This window comes from Callionymus lyra, chromosome 11, assembly GCF_982586985.1.
Source record: "Callionymus lyra chromosome 11, fCalLyr1.hap1.1, whole genome shotgun sequence".
In the NCBI taxonomy this organism is placed as follows: Eukaryota; Metazoa; Chordata; class Actinopteri; order Syngnathiformes; family Callionymidae; genus Callionymus; species Callionymus lyra.
The window spans coordinates 4,033,482-4,052,498 of NC_141828.1; the positions used below are offsets into that span (position 1 = coordinate 4,033,482).

At 40.6% G+C, this 19,017-nt stretch overlaps 4 protein-coding genes across 5 annotated transcripts in view; 3 read left to right on the forward strand and 1 right to left on the reverse strand.

Moving 5' to 3' along the window:
- Nucleotides 1–6,771, forward strand: part of cep170aa (centrosomal protein 170Aa) — a 49,287-nt gene extending 42,516 nt beyond the window's left edge. Inside the window, exons 15-21 of one of the 2 annotated variants that reach the window (XM_087802870.1) lie at nucleotides 90–360; nucleotides 418–652; nucleotides 763–921; nucleotides 5,438–5,526; nucleotides 5,650–5,743; nucleotides 5,798–5,849; nucleotides 5,954–6,771. In XM_087802870.1, coding sequence (XP_087658996.1) covers nucleotides 90–360; nucleotides 418–652; nucleotides 763–921; nucleotides 5,438–5,526; nucleotides 5,650–5,743; nucleotides 5,798–5,849; nucleotides 5,954–6,168 — 1,115 coding nt within the window. In that variant the 3' untranslated portion in view covers nucleotides 6,169–6,771. The remainder of the gene's footprint in view (nucleotides 1–89; nucleotides 361–417; nucleotides 653–762; nucleotides 922–5,437; nucleotides 5,527–5,649; nucleotides 5,744–5,797; nucleotides 5,850–5,953) is intronic. The other variant, XM_087802871.1, reaches the window with a different exon arrangement.
- A 63-nt stretch (nucleotides 6,772–6,834) lies between these two features.
- On the reverse strand, nucleotides 6,835–10,872 carry hint1 (histidine triad nucleotide binding protein 1). Its single transcript, XM_087802873.1, has 3 exons — nucleotides 10,719–10,872; nucleotides 8,872–8,976; nucleotides 6,835–7,088 (listed from the first exon to the last, which is right to left on the reverse strand). Exons 1-3 carry the CDS (start codon nucleotides 10,827–10,829, stop codon nucleotides 6,924–6,926), a joined length of 381 nt encoding a protein of 126 aa, XP_087658999.1. The 5' UTR covers nucleotides 10,830–10,872; the 3' UTR covers nucleotides 6,835–6,923.
- A 48-nt stretch (nucleotides 10,873–10,920) lies between these two features.
- lyrm7 (LYR motif containing 7) lies at nucleotides 10,921–12,265 on the forward strand. Its single transcript, XM_087802874.1, has 5 exons — nucleotides 10,921–10,982; nucleotides 11,166–11,238; nucleotides 11,307–11,377; nucleotides 11,832–11,913; nucleotides 11,973–12,265. Exons 1-5 carry the CDS (start codon nucleotides 10,965–10,967, stop codon nucleotides 12,038–12,040), a joined length of 312 nt encoding a protein of 103 aa, XP_087659000.1. The 5' UTR covers nucleotides 10,921–10,964; the 3' UTR covers nucleotides 12,041–12,265.
- Nucleotides 12,266–12,379: 114 nt separating this feature from the next.
- Nucleotides 12,380–18,970, forward strand: perp (p53 apoptosis effector related to pmp22). Its single transcript, XM_087802872.1, has 3 exons — nucleotides 12,380–12,868; nucleotides 15,435–15,575; nucleotides 17,684–18,970. Exons 1-3 carry the CDS (start codon nucleotides 12,664–12,666, stop codon nucleotides 17,893–17,895), a joined length of 558 nt encoding a protein of 185 aa, XP_087658998.1. The 5' UTR covers nucleotides 12,380–12,663; the 3' UTR covers nucleotides 17,896–18,970.
- The last annotated feature ends 47 nt before the right edge of the window (nucleotides 18,971–19,017 follow it).

Below are 19,017 nucleotides of genomic sequence, written 5' to 3' on the forward strand. Positions count from 1 at the left end.
TTCTTCATGTTCTTCATGTTCTTCATGTTCTTCATGTTCTTCATGTTCTTCATGTTCTTCATGTTCTTCAGCTCTCGTCTCGTCCACAGTGTCCAGCAGCAGCAGGTGGCGCCGTGTTCCTCCTGAGTACGGATCCACCTCAGAAGAAGAGTTCGGCTCCAACAGAAACTCTCTAAAGGTCTCTCGTTCCCACGGACGCCCTCATCATCTGGTCCCGCACCGAGGCTCCAGACCAGGGACCGCCACGAGCGCAGGTTCCGCCCTGGTGACCGCCCCGGGAGGCGTGGGCATGAAGACCCGCGTGAAGGAGCAGGACGAGTACATCCGGGACTGGACGGCCCACAGCGAGGAGATCGCCAGGTGAGTCTGAAGATGGTTGGTGTTGAAGTCCGTGACTCTAAAGGTGCTTCTGAACAGGTTGTTCCCCTGTGTGCGCAGGATCAGCCAGGACCTGGCCAAGGACTTGGCCATCCTGGCGCGCGAGATCCACGACGTCGCCGGCGAGATCGACTCGGTCAGCTCGTCGGGGGGGGCGCCCAGCACCACGGTCAGCACCGCCGCCACCACGCCCGGGTCCACCGTCGACGCCCGAGAAGACCTCGCACGGAGCAACGCGCCGGAGACCCAGCAGCCCCCGAGCCAGATGTCCCAGGTCTGCTTCATGTCTCCTTTATCTAGTGACGCGTCATGTGACGTCAGAGCGCCACCTACTGTTGAGCCTGGTTCTCACGGTTCACCTGAAGGTTCTGGTCTCTGCTGCAGGATCGTGTGTTCGATGACAGCATCAACTTCAGGAAAGTTCCTGTGATTCCGACCAATAAGACTCCAGAGATCAACGGCAAACCTGTGGAGCTCCGCCCACACGCCCCCAACACCTGTGAGCCTCGCGCACTGCGTAGACGCACCTGGAACAGAGAAGACGTAAGAAATGATGATGTCATTGTGTTGATGTCATTGTGTTGATGTCATTGTGTTGATGTCATTGTGTTGATGTCATTGTGTTGATGTCATTGTGTTGATGTCATTGTGTTGATGTCATTGTGATGATGTCATTGTGTTGATGTCATTGTGTTGATGTCATTGTGATGATGTCATTGTGTTGATGTCATTGTGTTGATGTCATTGTGTTGATGTCATTGTGTTGATGTCATTGTGTTGATGTCATTGTGTTGATGTCATTGTGTTGATGTCATTGTGTTGATGTCATTGTGATGATATCATTGTGTTGATGTCATTGTGTTGATGTCATTGTGTTGATGTCATTGTGTTGATGTCATTGTGTTGATGTCATTGTGATGATATCATTGTGTTGATGTCATTGTGTTGATGTCATTGTGATGATGTCATTGTGATGATGTCATTGTGTTGATGTCATTGTGTTGATGTCATTGTGTTGATGTCATTGTGTTGATGTCATTGTGTTGATGTCATTGTGATGATGTCATTGTGTTGATGTCATTGTGATGATGTCATTGTGATGATATCATTGAGTTGATGTCATTGTGTTGATGTCATTGTGTTGATGTCATTGTGATGATATCATTGTGTTGATGTCATTGTGTTGATGTCATTGTGTCGATGTCATTGTGATGATGTCATTGTGATGATGTCATTGTGTTGATGTCATTGTGTTGATGTCATTGTGATGATGTCATTGTGTTGATGTCATTGTGATGATGTCATTGTGTTGATGTCATTGTGATGATGTCATTGTGATGATGTCATTGTGATGATGTCATTGTGTTGATGTCATTGTGATGATGTCATTGTGTTGATGTCATTGTGTTGATGTCATTGTGTTGATGTCATTGTGATGATGTCATTGTGTTGATGTCATTGTGTTGATGTCATTGTGATGATGTCATTGTGTTGATGTCATTGTGTTGATGTCATTGTGATGATGTCATTGTGATGATGTCATTGTGATGATGTCATTGTGATGATGTCATTGTGATGATGTCATTGTGTTGATGTCATTGTGATGATGTCATTGTGTTGATGTCATTGTGTTGATGTCATTGTGATGATGTCATTGTGATTATGTCATTGTGATGATGTCATTGTGTTGATGTCATTGTGTTGATGTCATTGTGATGATGTCATTGTGTTGATGTCATTGTGATGATGTCATTGTGATGATGTCATTGTGATGATGTCATTGTGTTGATGTCATTGTGATGATGTCATTGTGATGATGTCATTGTGTTGATGTCATTGTGTTGATGTCATTGTGATGATGTCATTGTGATGATGTCATTGTGTTGATGTCATTGTGTTGATGTCATTGTGATGATGTCATTGTGATGATGTCATTGTGTTGATGTCATTGTGATGATGTCATTGTGTTGATGTCATTGTGATGATGTCATTGTGTTGATGTCATTGTGATGATGTCATTGTGATGATGTCATTTAATGATGTCATTGTGATGATGTCATTGTGTTGATGTCATTGTGATGATGTCATTGTGTTGATGTCATTGTGTTGATGTCATTGTGATGATGTCATTGTGATGATGTCATTGTGATGATGTCATTGTGTTGATGTCATTGTGTTGATGTCATTGTGATGATGTCATTGTGTTGATGTCATTGTGATGATGTCATTGTGATGATGTCATTGTGATGATGTCATTGTGTTGATGTCATTGTGATGATGTCATTGTGATGATGTCATTGTGTTGATGTCATTGTGTTGATGTCATTGTGATGATGTCATTGTGATGATGTCATTGTGTTGATGTCATTGTGTTGATGTCATTGTGATGATGTCATTGTGATGATGTCATTGTGTTGATGTCATTGTGATGATGTCATTGTGTTGATGTCATTGTGATGATGTCATTGTGTTGATGTCATTGTGATGATGTCATTGTGATGATGTCATTGTGATGATGTCATTGTGTTGATGTCATTGTGATGATGTCATTGTGTTGATGTCATTGTGTTGATGTCATTGTGATGATGTCATTGTGATGATGTCATTGTGATGATGTCATTGTGTTGATGTCATTGTGTTGATGTCATTGTGATGATGTCATTGTGTTGATGTCATTGTGTTGATGTCATTGTGATGATGTCATTGTGTTGATGTCATTGTGTTGATGTCATTGTGATGATGTCATTGTGATGATGTCATTGTGTTGATGTCATTGTGTTGATGTCATTGGGATGATGTCATTGTGATGATGTCATTGTGTTGATGTCATTGTGTTGATGTCATTGTGATGATGTCATTGTGATGATGTCATTGTGTTGATGTCATTGTGTTGATTTCATTGTGATGATGTCATTGTGATGATGTCATTGTGTTGATGTCATTGTGATGATGTCATTGTGTTGATGTCATTGTGATGATGTCATTGTGTTGATGTCATTGTGATGATGTCATTGTGATGATGTCATTTAATGATGTCATTGTGATGATGTCATTGTGTTGATGTCATTGTGATGATGTCATTGTGATGATGTCATTGTGATGATGTCATTGTGTTGATGTCATTGTGTTGATGTCATTGTGATGATGTCATTGTGATGATGTCATTGTGATGATGTCATTGTGTTGATGTCATTGTGATGATGTCATTGTGTTGATGTCATTGTGTTGATGTCATTGTGTTGATGTCATTGTGATGATGTCATTGTGTTGATGTCATTGTGATGATGTCATTGTGTTGATGTCATTGTGTTGATGTCATTGTGTTGATGTCATTGTGATGATGTCATTGTGTTGATGTCATTGTGTTGATGTCATTGTGATGATGTCATTGTGTTGATGTCATTGTGATGATGTCATTGTGATGATGTCATTGTGATGATGTCATTGTGTTGATGTCATTGTGTTGATGTCATTGTGATGATGTCATTGTGTTGATGTCATTGTGTTGATGTCATTGTGATGATGTCATTGTGATGATGTCATTGTGTTGATGTCATTGTGATGATGTCATTGTGTTGATGTCATTGTGATGATGTCATTGTGATGATGTCATTGTGATGATGTCATTGTGTTGATGTCATTGTGTTGATGTCATTGTGTTGATGTCATTGTGATGATGTCATTGTGTTGATGTCATTGTGATGATGTCATTGTGTTGATGTCATTGTGTTGATGTCATTGTGATGATGTCATTGTGATGATGTCATTGTGTTGATGTCATTGTGTTGATGTCATTGTGTTGACGTCATTGTGTTGATGTCATTGTGATGATGTCATTGTGTTGATGTCATTGTGTCGATGTCATTGTGATGATGTCATTGTGATGATGTCATTGTGATGATGTCATTGTGTTGATGTCATTGTGTTGACGTCATTGTGTTGATGTCATTGTGATGATGTCATTGTGATGATGTCATTGTGTTGATGTCATTGTGTTGATGTCATTGTGTTGACGTCATTGTGTTGACGTCATTGTGATGATGTCATTGTGTTGATGTCATTGTGTTGATGTCATTGTGATGATGTCATTGTGATGATGTCATTGTGATGATGTCATTGTGTTGATGTCATTGTGTTGACGTCATTGTGTTGATGTCATTGTGTTGATGTCATTGTGTTGATGTCATTGTGTTGACGTCATTGTGTTGACGTCATTGTGATGATGTCATTGTGATGATGTCATTGTGTTGATGTCATTGTGTTGATGTCATTGTGTTGATGTCATTGTGATGATGTCATTGTGATGATGTCATTGTGTTGATGTCATTGTGTTGACGTCATTGTGTTGACGTCATTGTGATGATGTCATTGTGATGATGTCATTGTGATGATGTCATTGTGTTGATGTCATTGTGTTGATGTCATTGTGTTGATGTCATTGTGTTGATGTCATTGTGATGATGTCATTGTGATGATGTCATTGTGTTGATGTCATTGTGTCGATGTCATTGTGATGATGTCATTGTGATGATGTCATTGTGTTGATGTCATTGTGATGATGTCATTGTGATGATGTCATTGTGTTGATGTCATTGTGATGATGTCATTGTGTTGATGTCATTGTGATGATGTCATTGTGTTGATGTCATTGTGATGATGTCATTGTGATGATGTCATTGTGTTGATGTCATTGTGTTGACGTCATTGTGTTGATGTCATTGTGATGATGTCATTGTGTTGATGTCATTGTGTCGATGTCATTGTGATGATGTCATTGTGATGATGTCATTGTGATGATGTCATTGTGTTGATGTCATTGTGTTGACGTCATTGTGTTGATGTCATTGTGATGATGTCATTGTGATGATGTCATTGTGATGATGTCATTGTGTTGATGTCATTGTGTTGATGTCATTGTGTTGACGTCATTGTGTTGATGTCATTGTGATGATGTCATTGTGTTGATGTCATTGTGATGATGTCATTGTGATGATGTCATTGTGATGATGTCATTGTGTTGATGTCATTGTGTTGACGTCATTGTGTTGATGTTGCTCAGGCCGTCCTGGACAGTCTCCTGCTCAACTCCGTCTCTCAACTGTCCATCAAGATCAGACTCTCGGCCGACAAGACTGTCAACAAGATCCGGTAAATACTTTATATTCAGGCTGAGAAACACACACTATTTCACACACACACACACACACACACACACACGTGTCACACATACGTGTCACACACACACACACACTCAGCTGCTCCTCTACACAGGTCACTGTTCAAGGACAGACTCAAGAACTGGGACGAGCTGGAGAACAAGGTCAAGGTCGACGCTGAGGTTCCTCTGCTGAGAACTTCCAACAAGGTACGAAGACGTGAGAGTTTGTGCAACAGAGCCATAACATTATGACCACCACAGGAGATCTCGTCCATCCTGCTGGAGCTGAAGCGCGTGGAGAAGCAGCTTCAAGGTCGACCTTCATTGTTGTTTTATTACCTTTTATTCACTTTCATTAACATTTATTAACATCAACTTTCACGGTCAACGTGATCCTCACAAACGTCTCCTCCTCAGTCATGGACCTGATCCTTGACGCCGACGACTCCCTCGGTCCCACCGGCCTCGTGTCCAGACCCGCGTCCAAAGAAGTTCTGCCCGAGATCCTGTCCACGCCTGCCATGTCTTCTCCGGCCACCAGGGCTCAGTCCAGCAGCAGCGAGCTGAGCGTGTCAGGATTCACCTTCGCTCGCGTCCGGCCGAGCGGAGAAGAAGTCGTCGCTCACAAGTAGATGAAGAGACACGTGTGTGTGTGTGTGTGATATTGTGTGTGTGTGTGAGAACGTATATGTGTGTCTGAGACATGTGTAAGTGTGACAGTTGTGTGTGTGAGACACGAGTGTGAATGTATATCTATGTGTGTGACACGAGTGTGTGTGTGAATGTAAATGTGTGTGTGTGTGTAAATGTATACGTTTGTGAGGGTGTGTATGTGTGTGTGGACCCTCCACACCTGGACTTGCCTTACTAACTAACTCTACTAACTCTACTAACTAACTCTAACTAACTAACTCTAACTCGTGTGAATCAACAGAAACTGCAATAATTCAAATGTTCGAGCCTTAAATCATTAACTCTCCGTCCAGCTGTCTTTCATGTTGTGTTGCTAACACACACACACACACACACACACACACACACACACACACACACACACACACACACACACACACACACACACACACACACACACACACACACACACACACACACACACACACACACACACACACACACACACACACACACACACACACACACACACACACACACACACACACACACACACACAGTGTTTGTTGGAAACATTGTTTTTCTACTTAAAGTGGTTTTGTTTGAATAATGTACAGTTTTATTTATTCATGTCTTTTATATTTTACTGTCAATAAAACATTCAACCGAGTCTTTGTTTTTATTGATTCAAACGATTCGTTTCACAAACGACCTCCAGGTTCCTGCGACTCGTCACTCAAACTTTGATTGACAGCTAGCCCGGCGGCCACTGCATCTGCCGTCCTCCGAGCACGTGCACGTGCACGTGATACACCGACTGTCCTCCATCTTTGCCGTCGTTGATGACGACCCTGAAGCCTTGAGTCAGACCCGCGGCGGCGGCGCATTTCTTAGCCACGACCAGCAGGTGCCCAAGCAGCTGTGGAGGAGCAGGTCGTTAACGGCGTCCATGGGATTATTGTCCGGTTGTTGCAACTCATGATGTAAGAATAAACTAGAACAATAAACTCATAATAACTCAGATTAAACTCACAATAACTCAGATTAAACTCATAATAACTCAGATTAAATTTACAATAACTCAGATTAAACTCATAATAACTCAGATTAAATTTACAATAACTCAGATTAAACTCATAATAACTCAGATTAAACTCACAATAACTCAGATTAAACTCACAATAACTCAGATTAAATTCATAATAACTCAGATTAAATTCATAATAACTCAGATTAAACTCACAATAACTCAGATTAAATTCATAATAACTCAGATTCAATTCATAATAACTCAGATTCAACTCAAAATAACTCAGATTAAACTCACGATAACTCAGATTAAACTCAAAATAACTCAGATTAAACTCACAATAACTCAGATTCAACTCAAAATAACTCAGATTAAATTCATAATAACTCAGATTAAATTCATAATAACTCAGATTAAACTCACGATAACTCAGATTAAACTCATGATAACTCAGACTAAACTCACAATAACTCAGATTAAACTCACAATAACTCAGATTAAACTCATAATAACTCAGATTAACCTCACAATAACTCAGATTAAACTCACGATAACTCAGATTAAATTCATAATAACTCAGATTCAACTCAAAATAACTCAGATTAAACTCACGATGACTCAGATTAAACTCATGATAACTCAGACTAAACTCATGATAACTCAGACTAAACTCACAATAACTCAGATTAAACTCACAATAACTCAGATTAAACTCATAATAACTCAGATTAAACTCACGATAACTCAGATTAAACTCACGATAACTCAGATTAAACTCAAGATAACTCAGATTAAACTCACGATAACTCAGATTAAATTCATAATAACTCAGATTCAACTCAAAATAACTCAGATTAAACTCACGATAACTCAGATTAAACTCAAAATAACTCAGATTAAATTCATAATAACTCAGATTAAACTCAAAATAACTCAGATTAAACTCACGATAACTCAGATTAAACTCATAATAACTCAGATTAAACTCAAGATAACTCAGATTAAACTCATGATAACTCAGATTAAACTCACGATAACTCAGATTAAACTCAAGATAACTCAGATTAAACTCACGATAACTCAGATTAAACTCAAAATAACTCAGATTAAACTCACGATAACTCAGATTAAACTCACGATAACTCAGATTAAACTCAAGATAACTCAGATTAAACTCGCGATAACTCAGATTAAATTCATAATAACTCAGATTCAACTCAAAATAACTCAGATTCAACTCACGATAACTCAGATTAAACTCAAAATAACTCAGATTAAACTCAAAATAACTCAGATTAAACTCAAAATAACTCAGATTAAACTCAAAATAACTCAGATTAAACTCATAATAACTCAGATTAAACTCATAATAACTCAGATTAAACTCACGATAACTCAGATTAAACTCACGATAACTCAGATTAAACTCACGATAACTCAGATTAAACTCAAGATAACTCAGATTAAACTCACGATAACTCAGATTAAACTCACGATAACTCAGATTAAACTCAAGATAACTCAGATTAAACTCACGATAACTCAGATTAAACTCAAAATAACTCAGATTAAACTCAAAATAACTCCGATTAAACTCACGATAACTCAGATTGAATTCATAATAACTCAGATTAAACTCATATTAACTCAGATTAAATTCATAATAACTCACAGCAGCGTCTCCATCTTCAGCCTCAGACAGGCTCACGATGGGCTTCTTTGGAACCACCAGGATGTGTTTCGGAGCTTGAGGTGAAATATCGTTGAAAGCTACACACTGAATGAAACATGTCAATCAATCATCAACACACTGACACATGTCAATCATCAACACACTGAATGAAACATGTCAATCAATCATCAACACACTGACACATTTCAATCATCAACACACTGACACATGTCAATCATCAACACACACTGATACATGTCAATCATCAACACACACTGACACATGTCAATCATCAACACACACTGACACATGTCAATCATAAACACACTGACACATGTCAATCATCAACACACACTGACACATGTCAATCATCAATCATCAACACACACTGACACATGTCAATCACCAACACACTGACACATGTCAATCATGAACACACTGACACATGTCAATCATCAACACACTGACACATGTCAATCATCAACACACACTGACACATGTCAATCATCAACACACACTGACACATGTCAATCACCAACACACTGACACATGTCAATCATCAACACACTGACACATGTCAATCATCAACACACTGACACATGTCAATCATCAACACACACTGATACATGTCAATCATCAACACACACTGACACATGTCAATCATCAACACACACTGACACATGTCAATCATAAACACACTGACACATGTCAATCATCAACACACACTGACACATGTCAATCATCAACACACTGACACATGTCAATCATCAACATACACTGACACATGTCAATCACCAACACACTGACACATGTCAATCATCAACACACTGACACATGTCAATCATCAATACACACTGACACATGTCAATCATCAACACACTGACACATGTCAATCATCAACACACACTGACACATGTCAATCACCAACACACTGACACATGTCAATCACCAACACACTGACACATGTCAATCATCAACACACTGACACATGTCAATCATCAACACACTGACACATGTCAATCATCAACACACACTGACACATGTCAATCATAAACACACTGACACATGTCAATCATCAACACACTGACACATGTCAATCATCAACACGCTGACACATGCCAATCATAAACACACTGACACATGTCAATCATAAACACACTGACACATGTCAATCATCAACACACTGACACATGTCAATCATAAACACACTGACACATGTCAATCATCAACACACTGACACATGTCAATCATAAACACACTGACACATGTCAATCATCAACACACTGACACATGTCAATCATAAACACACTGACACATGTCAATCATAAATACACTGACACATGTCAATCATAAATACACTGACACATGTCAATCATAAACACACTGACACATGTCAATCATCAACACACACTGACACATGTCAATCATAAACACACTGACACATGTCAATCATAAATACACTGACACATGTCAATCATCAACACACACTGACACATGTCAATCATAAATACACTGACACATGTCAATCATAAATACTAGTGTAACTAAGGAGGTGAAACTTGTGGGTTTTTTCATTTAAAATACATTTTAAATCCTCGTTCATTCTTTATTTACTATTATGTTTGTGTTTAATGGTTTAAATATTTTCTCCTAAAGGCGCGACATAAACAAAACGTTTATCTTAAATAATAACTTTATTTATTATTATTATTATTATTAATTTATCTGCAGATACAAATCATTTAAAAGTGATTTATTTCAACAATAATTCAACTGAATCTGCTGTTGGGCTCAGAATAACTGACAGTTAACCAGGTAACAAACGAGGTGAACCAGGTAAACCTCACCTGCTCGTCTTCATAAACCAGCTCCGTCGGGATTTCTCTGCGGATGATCTTCCCGAAGATAGTTTCTCCTCCAGGCTGCGCCGCCAGAGCCTTCCTCGTCTCGTCCGCCATCTTGATGACGCAGTGCCGTGGCGGGCTCTTCAGTGCGCAGACTCACAAATCAACGTCAAAGCCGATTGGCTGTCGCTCGGCCTCAGCGGAAGTGTGATTCTGATTGGATGCGAGGACGGAAGTGAGCAGTTCAAGATGGCGACTCGTCTGAAGGTGAGAATTCGTTGTTGTTTTCACTTTCATCTCATGTTTGTGCGACAGAAACACTGCGAAGAAAACGGTTTTATGTACGTAAAATATCAAAACATTTGCTCGGATTATTGACCGGTCGTTGAATATATGGACACACCTGCGATGGTTTGTTTTTCAAAGTATAAACATTTGTTTATGTTTTAGGTGTTGAATGTGTTTAAATCGCTGCACAGGACGAGAAGAGATGTTTTTAAAGATGACCTCCGAGCTCTGACCGGTGAGCTGTTGACACATGATTTATGAATATAATAACATCATCCAACTGTTGAATGTCTTGTTTTAAAGCTGCCAGGATGAAGATCAACGACGAGTTCAACAAAAACAAACTCGAAACATCAGAAGAAAACATTCATAAGGTTTGTTTTCTTTACCTTCATGTTGTTTGTCATCATTAGTCAGAGGATGATGAGGTTTTCAAGATCAAATCATAGATTTAAAACCAGAACATATTTTAAAGACACTATTTAAAGTGAGTCATTGAAGTTTATCTTCTGATCCAAACATTCTGTTGATCTGCTAGAAACTCACTTTTGAACAAATGTTTACGGACATGTTTCTATTGTAAGTGAAGACTGTGTAACTGTGTGTAACTGTGTGTAACTGTGTGTAACTGTGTGTACGACTGGAGTCGATGATGTTGTGTATCTGATTGTTGTGTATTTGATTGTTGTGTATCTGATTGTTGTGTATTTGATTGTTGTGTATCTGATTGTTGTGTATTTGATTGTTGTGTATCTGATTGTTGTGTATCTGATTGTTGTGTATTTGATTGTTGTGTATCTGATTGTTGTGTATTTGTTGTGTTGACAGATGATCAGAATGGCTGCAGATGTGGAAGTCGTTCTGAGACTCTCTGTGCTTCAGATGGAACATGTTGAACAAGAGAAACTCTGTGAGTTCTAACAGTATTAAATACTTCAGTACTTGATGTAAATACTTTCTTCCTCGCAGTGCTTCGACCCAGAGACGCTCACATGTTGGAAAACGTTCCGTACTGTGAGCAGCCGACGAGAAACTGAACAATTGTTGTAAATGTTTCTTATTTCAATGATCAGGATCTAGAAAATGTTCTTGTGTTCAATTAAATATCTGTTGTCGTTTCATGAATATTCATTATTTAAATCTGCTGCTACACAATGTTTTTCTTCTTCTTATCAAGTGTAATGATCACTATAATTAATAAAGGTTTGTCAAATTTTGTGTCAAAATAAAATGTTTTTCATTCGAGTTCTTTAAATATTCAACACGTTTTTAAAGAGGAATGTCTTTATCTTTAAATGTGATTAAACTCATGTTCTGGATGTATGTGTAGAATGTTGTACATATTTATACAAAACATCTTTTCTGCTTTAATGTATTTGTGACATCGTTGTAACTTGAGCTCGTCTCAGGCCTGCTGGCAGCTCTGGGCTTCCGTAGTTGAGCGACACAAAGGTGTGTAACCTGACACTTGTGGGAGGTCGTTGGTTCGAGTCCAGTGAGATCCGGACCTGCTGCGTGTCTGTGTGGGGTGTGGTCGTGGGTTTGTGTCGAGATCGTGGATCTGCTCTCACTTCGCTGCGGACCCTCGTCGCGTCTGGTCGTGGACTCGTGTCTTCTCGTGTCTTCTCGTGTCTTCTCGCGTCTCTCGCCTCTCTCCGTCATGTTCCGCTGCGGCCTCGCCTATCCTCGCTGCCGGTGGATCGTTCCTCTGCTGCTGCTGTTCGCCATCATCTTCGACATCATCGCGATCGCAGCCTCGTCAGGATGGATCGTGGACGAGGAGGGCAAGACTCACTACAGCAGCATGTGGGAGGAATGTCGAGGCAAGAACGACGACTACGACTGCAGGTCCTTGATGGAGAACTGTGAGTGTGACCCTCGTGACGTCATGAGTGACCTTTGATCAAACACACCTTGAAAGTTTCGATCACTAGTTCACTTTCTTCTCCTAACTATTCAGTTGTGACGTCACGTTCGTGTTGAGACTGCGTCACAATAGTTCAATCTAACAATAGTTCAATCCAAGGATTCAACAGAAGAAAATAAACATCTTTAAAGAAAGTTTAAACACGATTTAAAGTAAACCGTTGTAGTTGTTTAGTGTTTTCTCAACGTAACCAGGTGCAGGTTCTTGATCTGAACGTTTGGACGAGTTCTTCTAGATTCATGATCCTGACATGAAGGTCTGTTGTGTTGTGTTGTGTTGTCTTGTGTTGAGATCAACACTTCTCTGACACCACAGTGTTGTTGGATTGACGAGAAGCTTCTTCATCATCTTCATCTTCATCACTGTCTTCATCTTCATCATCTTCACCTTCATCTTCATCTTTTTCTTCATCATCTTCATCATCTTCATCATCATCATCATCTTCATCAACACGACTTCACATGTCAGTCAAACATTTAGATTAAACCAGGTGTTTCTTCTGCTTCATTCTTTCTTCTCATCTCTTGACTCCACTAAGTTAAATAAGGCGAGAAGTTTAATTTCTGTTCTTCAGATGTTTCTGTTCATCCTGGAACCTCTGGTGTGTAGAACGAGTGGAACATCAACCCTGGAGTGAAGATACTTCTTTCTCAGTCCATTTCTCTTCCATTAGTGTTTTTGAATGTTGTGTCAATTATCTCTCAATCTATCTGACATGTTTGAGAGATAAAAGTGCAGTTTCTTATCTTGACTTATCTTATCTTATCTGGACTTATCTTGATTGGCAACATTTCTCCTCACATTGACTTGCGTCTCGAGGCGTTTGATTGATTTAGATTCTCACTGACGGTTGGAAAAATGTACTCGAAAAACATTTGAAATCAATAAAAATGTGTCTCATCAACTAGTTTCTTCACCTGAGGTTTCTCCTCACAGGTGTGTGATGACGTTGATGATGTCATCACACACCTGTGAGGTTTCTCCTCACAGGTGTGTGATGACATTGATGATGTCATCAGTCGTGTTGAAACACAGACGTATTGGACTGTTAGAGTTAATATAAGAACCAATCAGATGAAGGAAGAGAAACATGTGACCAGCATTAGTTAAGAAAGGAAGGCGAGTCCGACCGTCCTGGTGTGAGTCTCACACACTTCTGCACCTACACTTGTGTGCACTTGATGTGTGCACTCGATGTGTGCACTCAAACATCCAGAACATTGAGTGTGGATCGATGGACACTTTCTAAGTGACGTAGATGAATCTGCGCCTCTAAATGTTCGAGAAAACACTCATTTGACCACAACACAACACAACACAACACAACAACAATAACACAATGAAAACAACTTAATAACTTGTTTCAGTGGAAGAAAAGCTCAAGTGTCGATGATAGTTTCAACGACTGGTTACAATCACAGTTAAAAAGTATTCGAAGAAGAAGCTGTTAGTGTGTAGCAGCAGAGACAGAGTACACTGTCCAAGGTAAGTGTACTGTGTTACAGTGTACTGTGAAGTGCCGTGTACAGTATTACAGTGTACTGTCTTAACGTGTACTGTGTTACAGTGTACTGTCTAAACGTGTACTGTGTTACAGTGTACTGTCTTAACGTGTACTGTGTTACAGTGTACTGTGTTACAGTGTACTGTCTTACTGTGTACTGTAAAGCAGTGCACTCAGAGAAGTTCCAGCTACTGTGACTCTCACTCGTGACTCATGAATAAACCAGTCGAACCAGAGTTTGGCTCGAGGCTCAGGCGGGCGTTGAACTCTGGTGTGAATCATTCAGGGCGTCGTCCTGTGAATGTAGCGTCTGGTCAGAGCAACAAGAGGTTATGAGTATTACTGTCAAATATTTCCTTCTACCCTTTTATCTCTGTTTTTCTCTTCTCAATCAAATGTTGTCATAGCAACCACGGGAAGTTGACATTATTCTGTGAACAACTTGTCAACTCTTCACGTGTAATAACAGCTGCTTTATACTTGTTACACTTGTGTACTTGTACATGTTGACACTGTAACATATGTTCTTTATACTTGTGTACTTGTACATGTTGACACTGTAACATCTGACATGATGTACTTGTGTACTTGTACATGTTGACACTGTAACATCTGACATGATGTACTTGTGTACTTGTACATGTTGACAGTGTAACATATGTTCTTTATACTTGTGTACTTGTACATGTTGACACTGTAACATCTGACATGATGTACTTGTGTACTTGTACATGTTGACACTGTAACATATGTTCTTTATACTTGTGTACTTGTACATGTTGACAGTGTAACATCTGACATGATGTACTTGTGTACTTGTGTACTTGTACATGTTTTCAGTGTACCATCTGACATGATGTACTTGTGTACTTGTACATGTTGACAGTGTACCATCTGACATGATGTACTTGTGTACTTGTACATGTTGACAGTGTACCATCTGACATGATGTACTTGTGTACTTGTACATGTTTTCAGTGTACCATGTGTTCTTCCACAGCTTGGGCTCAGGCCGTTGCTGCTCTGATGATCATCGGCCTCATCATCCTCATCATCGCCTTCATCGTCTCCTGCGTCGCTCTGTGTTGTTCCCTCAACATCACGCTGCTGCCAATCATCGGAGTCTTGCTGATCATCGTTGGTGAGAATCTATACACGATGGTTTATGAAACACTTGATGAAGGTCATTCAAGGTCATTCAAGGTCATTCAATCCATAGAAGCAAAAGAAACAAACTGTCAACTTCAGTTTTTGTGTCGTTTCAAGCGTGAAAAGGAACAAAACTCTGGAACTTTCTAAGCTGGCGATGATTCAAACGTCTGAACACGTCCAGGTTTGTTCAGTAGGTGTGTTTGTCACACCTGAGGTGGGGCCCTCGTTGCTATAGCAACAGCAGGTTTGGTTTGTTTATCTGTGACTCGGTGAGTCAAGAGGAGCTGAGATGGTCCAGGTGTCATGTGGCCAGTTTTCTGATGTAATCAGATCTAGCAGTTTCCACCATCTCATTGTAAGAAGTCAACAGATCCCTGAGGTGAAGTCTGTGCACCTCAAGTTTAGTGGACTTCCAGAGACGCTCAGTCTTTCGACAAAGTCTCTTCAGACTCAGGAGATCTTCATTTGTTCAAGGACACCGTTTTTTCTGAATTTTCAAATTCGATTTAACAGGTTTGATCCAGTATTTCAACACAATGATCAGTGAAACAGTGAATCAAACACGTTCAGTCATCAAAGGAAAGACGGTCAAACATAGCAGAAAAACTGTCTGCAGTATCGGCTGAGATGACACGCCTCTGAGACCTAACTTTCAAAGGCTTAGGTTCAGGGATGAAGTCCAGGTTAAACAAGAGAATGATCACTCAGATGGACATCATGTACAGATACATTAGAAATGTTCAGGCCAAGAGTAAAAAGTAACTTTTTGATGAGTGGGTTCAGAAACATGTTGCTCAAAATTAAAGGCTTCAGTTAAAGTTAAAAGTTCTTTAGCAGAACAAGATGTGACGTCATCAACATGAAGATTAAAGTCTCCAAGAATAAGAACAGATTTGAATAATGGAAGATAAGAAGTCACTGAAGTCAAGAACACTGAAGGACCAGGCGGACGGTAGATTGACACACAATAGAAAGGTCTTGTAGATCAAGATCATCTGAGACTCAAAAGTAGTGAATTCCTTTGAATCACTTTGCAAGAACAACTCTCCCTAAAAACAGTAGCAAGACCTCCTCCACGACCAGAGAGGCGAGGCTTCCCCAGGACAGCGCTCCCTACTGGACAGAGTTGGTTCAGATGAATAAACTCTTCCTCTCTCTGCCAAATCTCAGAAAGACATAATAAATCCAAATTAACTCTTGTGAAAAGATCATTAAGAATAAAGGATTTATTAGTAATGGAGCGAACATTAAGAAGTCCTACGTTCAGCACCGATGACGTCACTGATGACGTCACTGACAGCAGAGCGGGATCTTTTGAAGCGAACATGTCACGTGACTGACAGCTGTCACTCACGTTTAACTCCATAGTAAAAGCCAAATTAAAGAGAGGAAATGAACAAATCTTACCACCTTTCGTTGAGGTCTGGACAGACGGCAGCGCTGATGTGTCGTCATGCTCTTCAGCGAGAGGAATGTCGATCAAACATCGATGACGTTCGATGACGTCAGAGTTGTTCCGAGCGATCGCGACTGCACGTCTCATCCTGACCTGAACTCCAGACCGACTCCATCGCTTGTGGAAATCGCCCGAGAGATCAAACGATATTCCACAGAGTCGAGTCCATGAGAAGCGGAGCCGGAAACATATTCACCGGACGTTGGTAACAGTCGCGAGTGAAGTCCTCCATCGACTCTCTGATGTTGAGAAGAGCATCACGATCATAGATCCTGATGTTGAGACATATCTTTAGTGATATGAGCATAATATCCGGACAAGTAGTCGTTAAAACGACTTTTGGCAATTATTGCAGGAGCTCACGTTTCAAGCAGCCGATCAAAGGCTCACCGGAGTTAAGAGCAGTTCCACGAATGTCTATATGGTTTTCTAGCCTCTGTAGAAGGATTTGGTGTCAACAGTGTCAAATGCACTGAGATCTAGAAGAACAAGAACTGAAACATGGCCCTGATCAGAGGCCATCAGCAGGTCGTTACTAACGTTGACCAGGGCGGTCTCTGTGGTGTTCCCTAAAACCAGACTGAAACACCTCAAAAAAAAGAATTATGAGACTATAATATCGCTTGTCCTCTTGTTCTCAGCCGTGGTCCAGTTCATCGCTCTGATCATCTACCCGGTCAAGTTCAACGAGAGGATCTACGAGGGTCACTACTACTACACCTGGGCGTACGGCTTCGGCTGGGGCGCCACCATCCTCTGCATCGGCTGCGCCGTCCTCTTCTGCTGCCTGCCTCGCTACGAGGATGAGCTCAGTGGACAAGCCAAGACCAAATACATCTACCAGTCTGCCTAGAACTACGACGTCACTCTGATGTCACTCTGATGTCACTCTGATGTCACTCTGATGTCACTCTGATGTCACTACAATGTCACTACGATGTCACTCTGATGTCACTCTGATGTCACTCTGACGTCACTCTGACGTCACTCTGATGTCACTACAATGTCACTCTGATGTCACTCTGATGTCACTCTGACGTCACTCTGACGTCACTCTGATGTCACTCTGATGTCACTCTGATGTCACTCTGACGTCACTCTGACGTCACTCTGACGTCACTCTGATGTCACTCTGACGTCACTCTGACGTCACTCTGATGTCACTCTGATGTCACTCTGATGTCACTCTGATGTCACTCTGACGTCACTCTGATGTCACTCTGACGTCACTCTGACGTCACTCTGATGTCACTCTGACGTCACTCTGACGTCACTCTGACGTCACTCTGACGTCACTCTGACGTCACTCTGACGTCACTCTGACGTCACTCTGACGTCACTCTGATGTCACTCTGATGTCACTCTGATGTCACTACGATGTCACTCTGATGTCACTCTGATGTCACTCTGATGTCCCTCTGATGTCACTCTCATGTCACTCTGATGTCACTCTGATGTCACTACAATGTCACTACGATGTCACTATGATGTCACTCTGATGTCACTCTGATGTCACTACGATGTCACTATGATGTCACTCTGATGTCACTCTGATGTCACTACAATGTCACTACGATGTCACTATGATGTCACTCTGATGTCACTCTGATGTCACTACGATGTCACTATGATGTCACTCTGATGTCACTCTGATGTCACTACAATGTCACTACGATGTCACTATGATGTCACTCTGATGTCACTACGATGTCACTCTGACATCACTCTGACGTCACTCTGACGTCACTCTGACGTCACTCTGACGTCACTCTGACGTCACTACGATGTCACTACGATGTCACTCTGATGTCACTCTGATGTCACTCTGATGTCACTCTGATGTCACTCTGATGTCACTACAATGTCACTACAATGTCACTCTGATGTCACTACAATGTCACTCTGATGTCACTCTGATGTCACTCTGACGTCACTCTGACGTCACTCTGACGTCACTCTGACGTCACTCTGACGT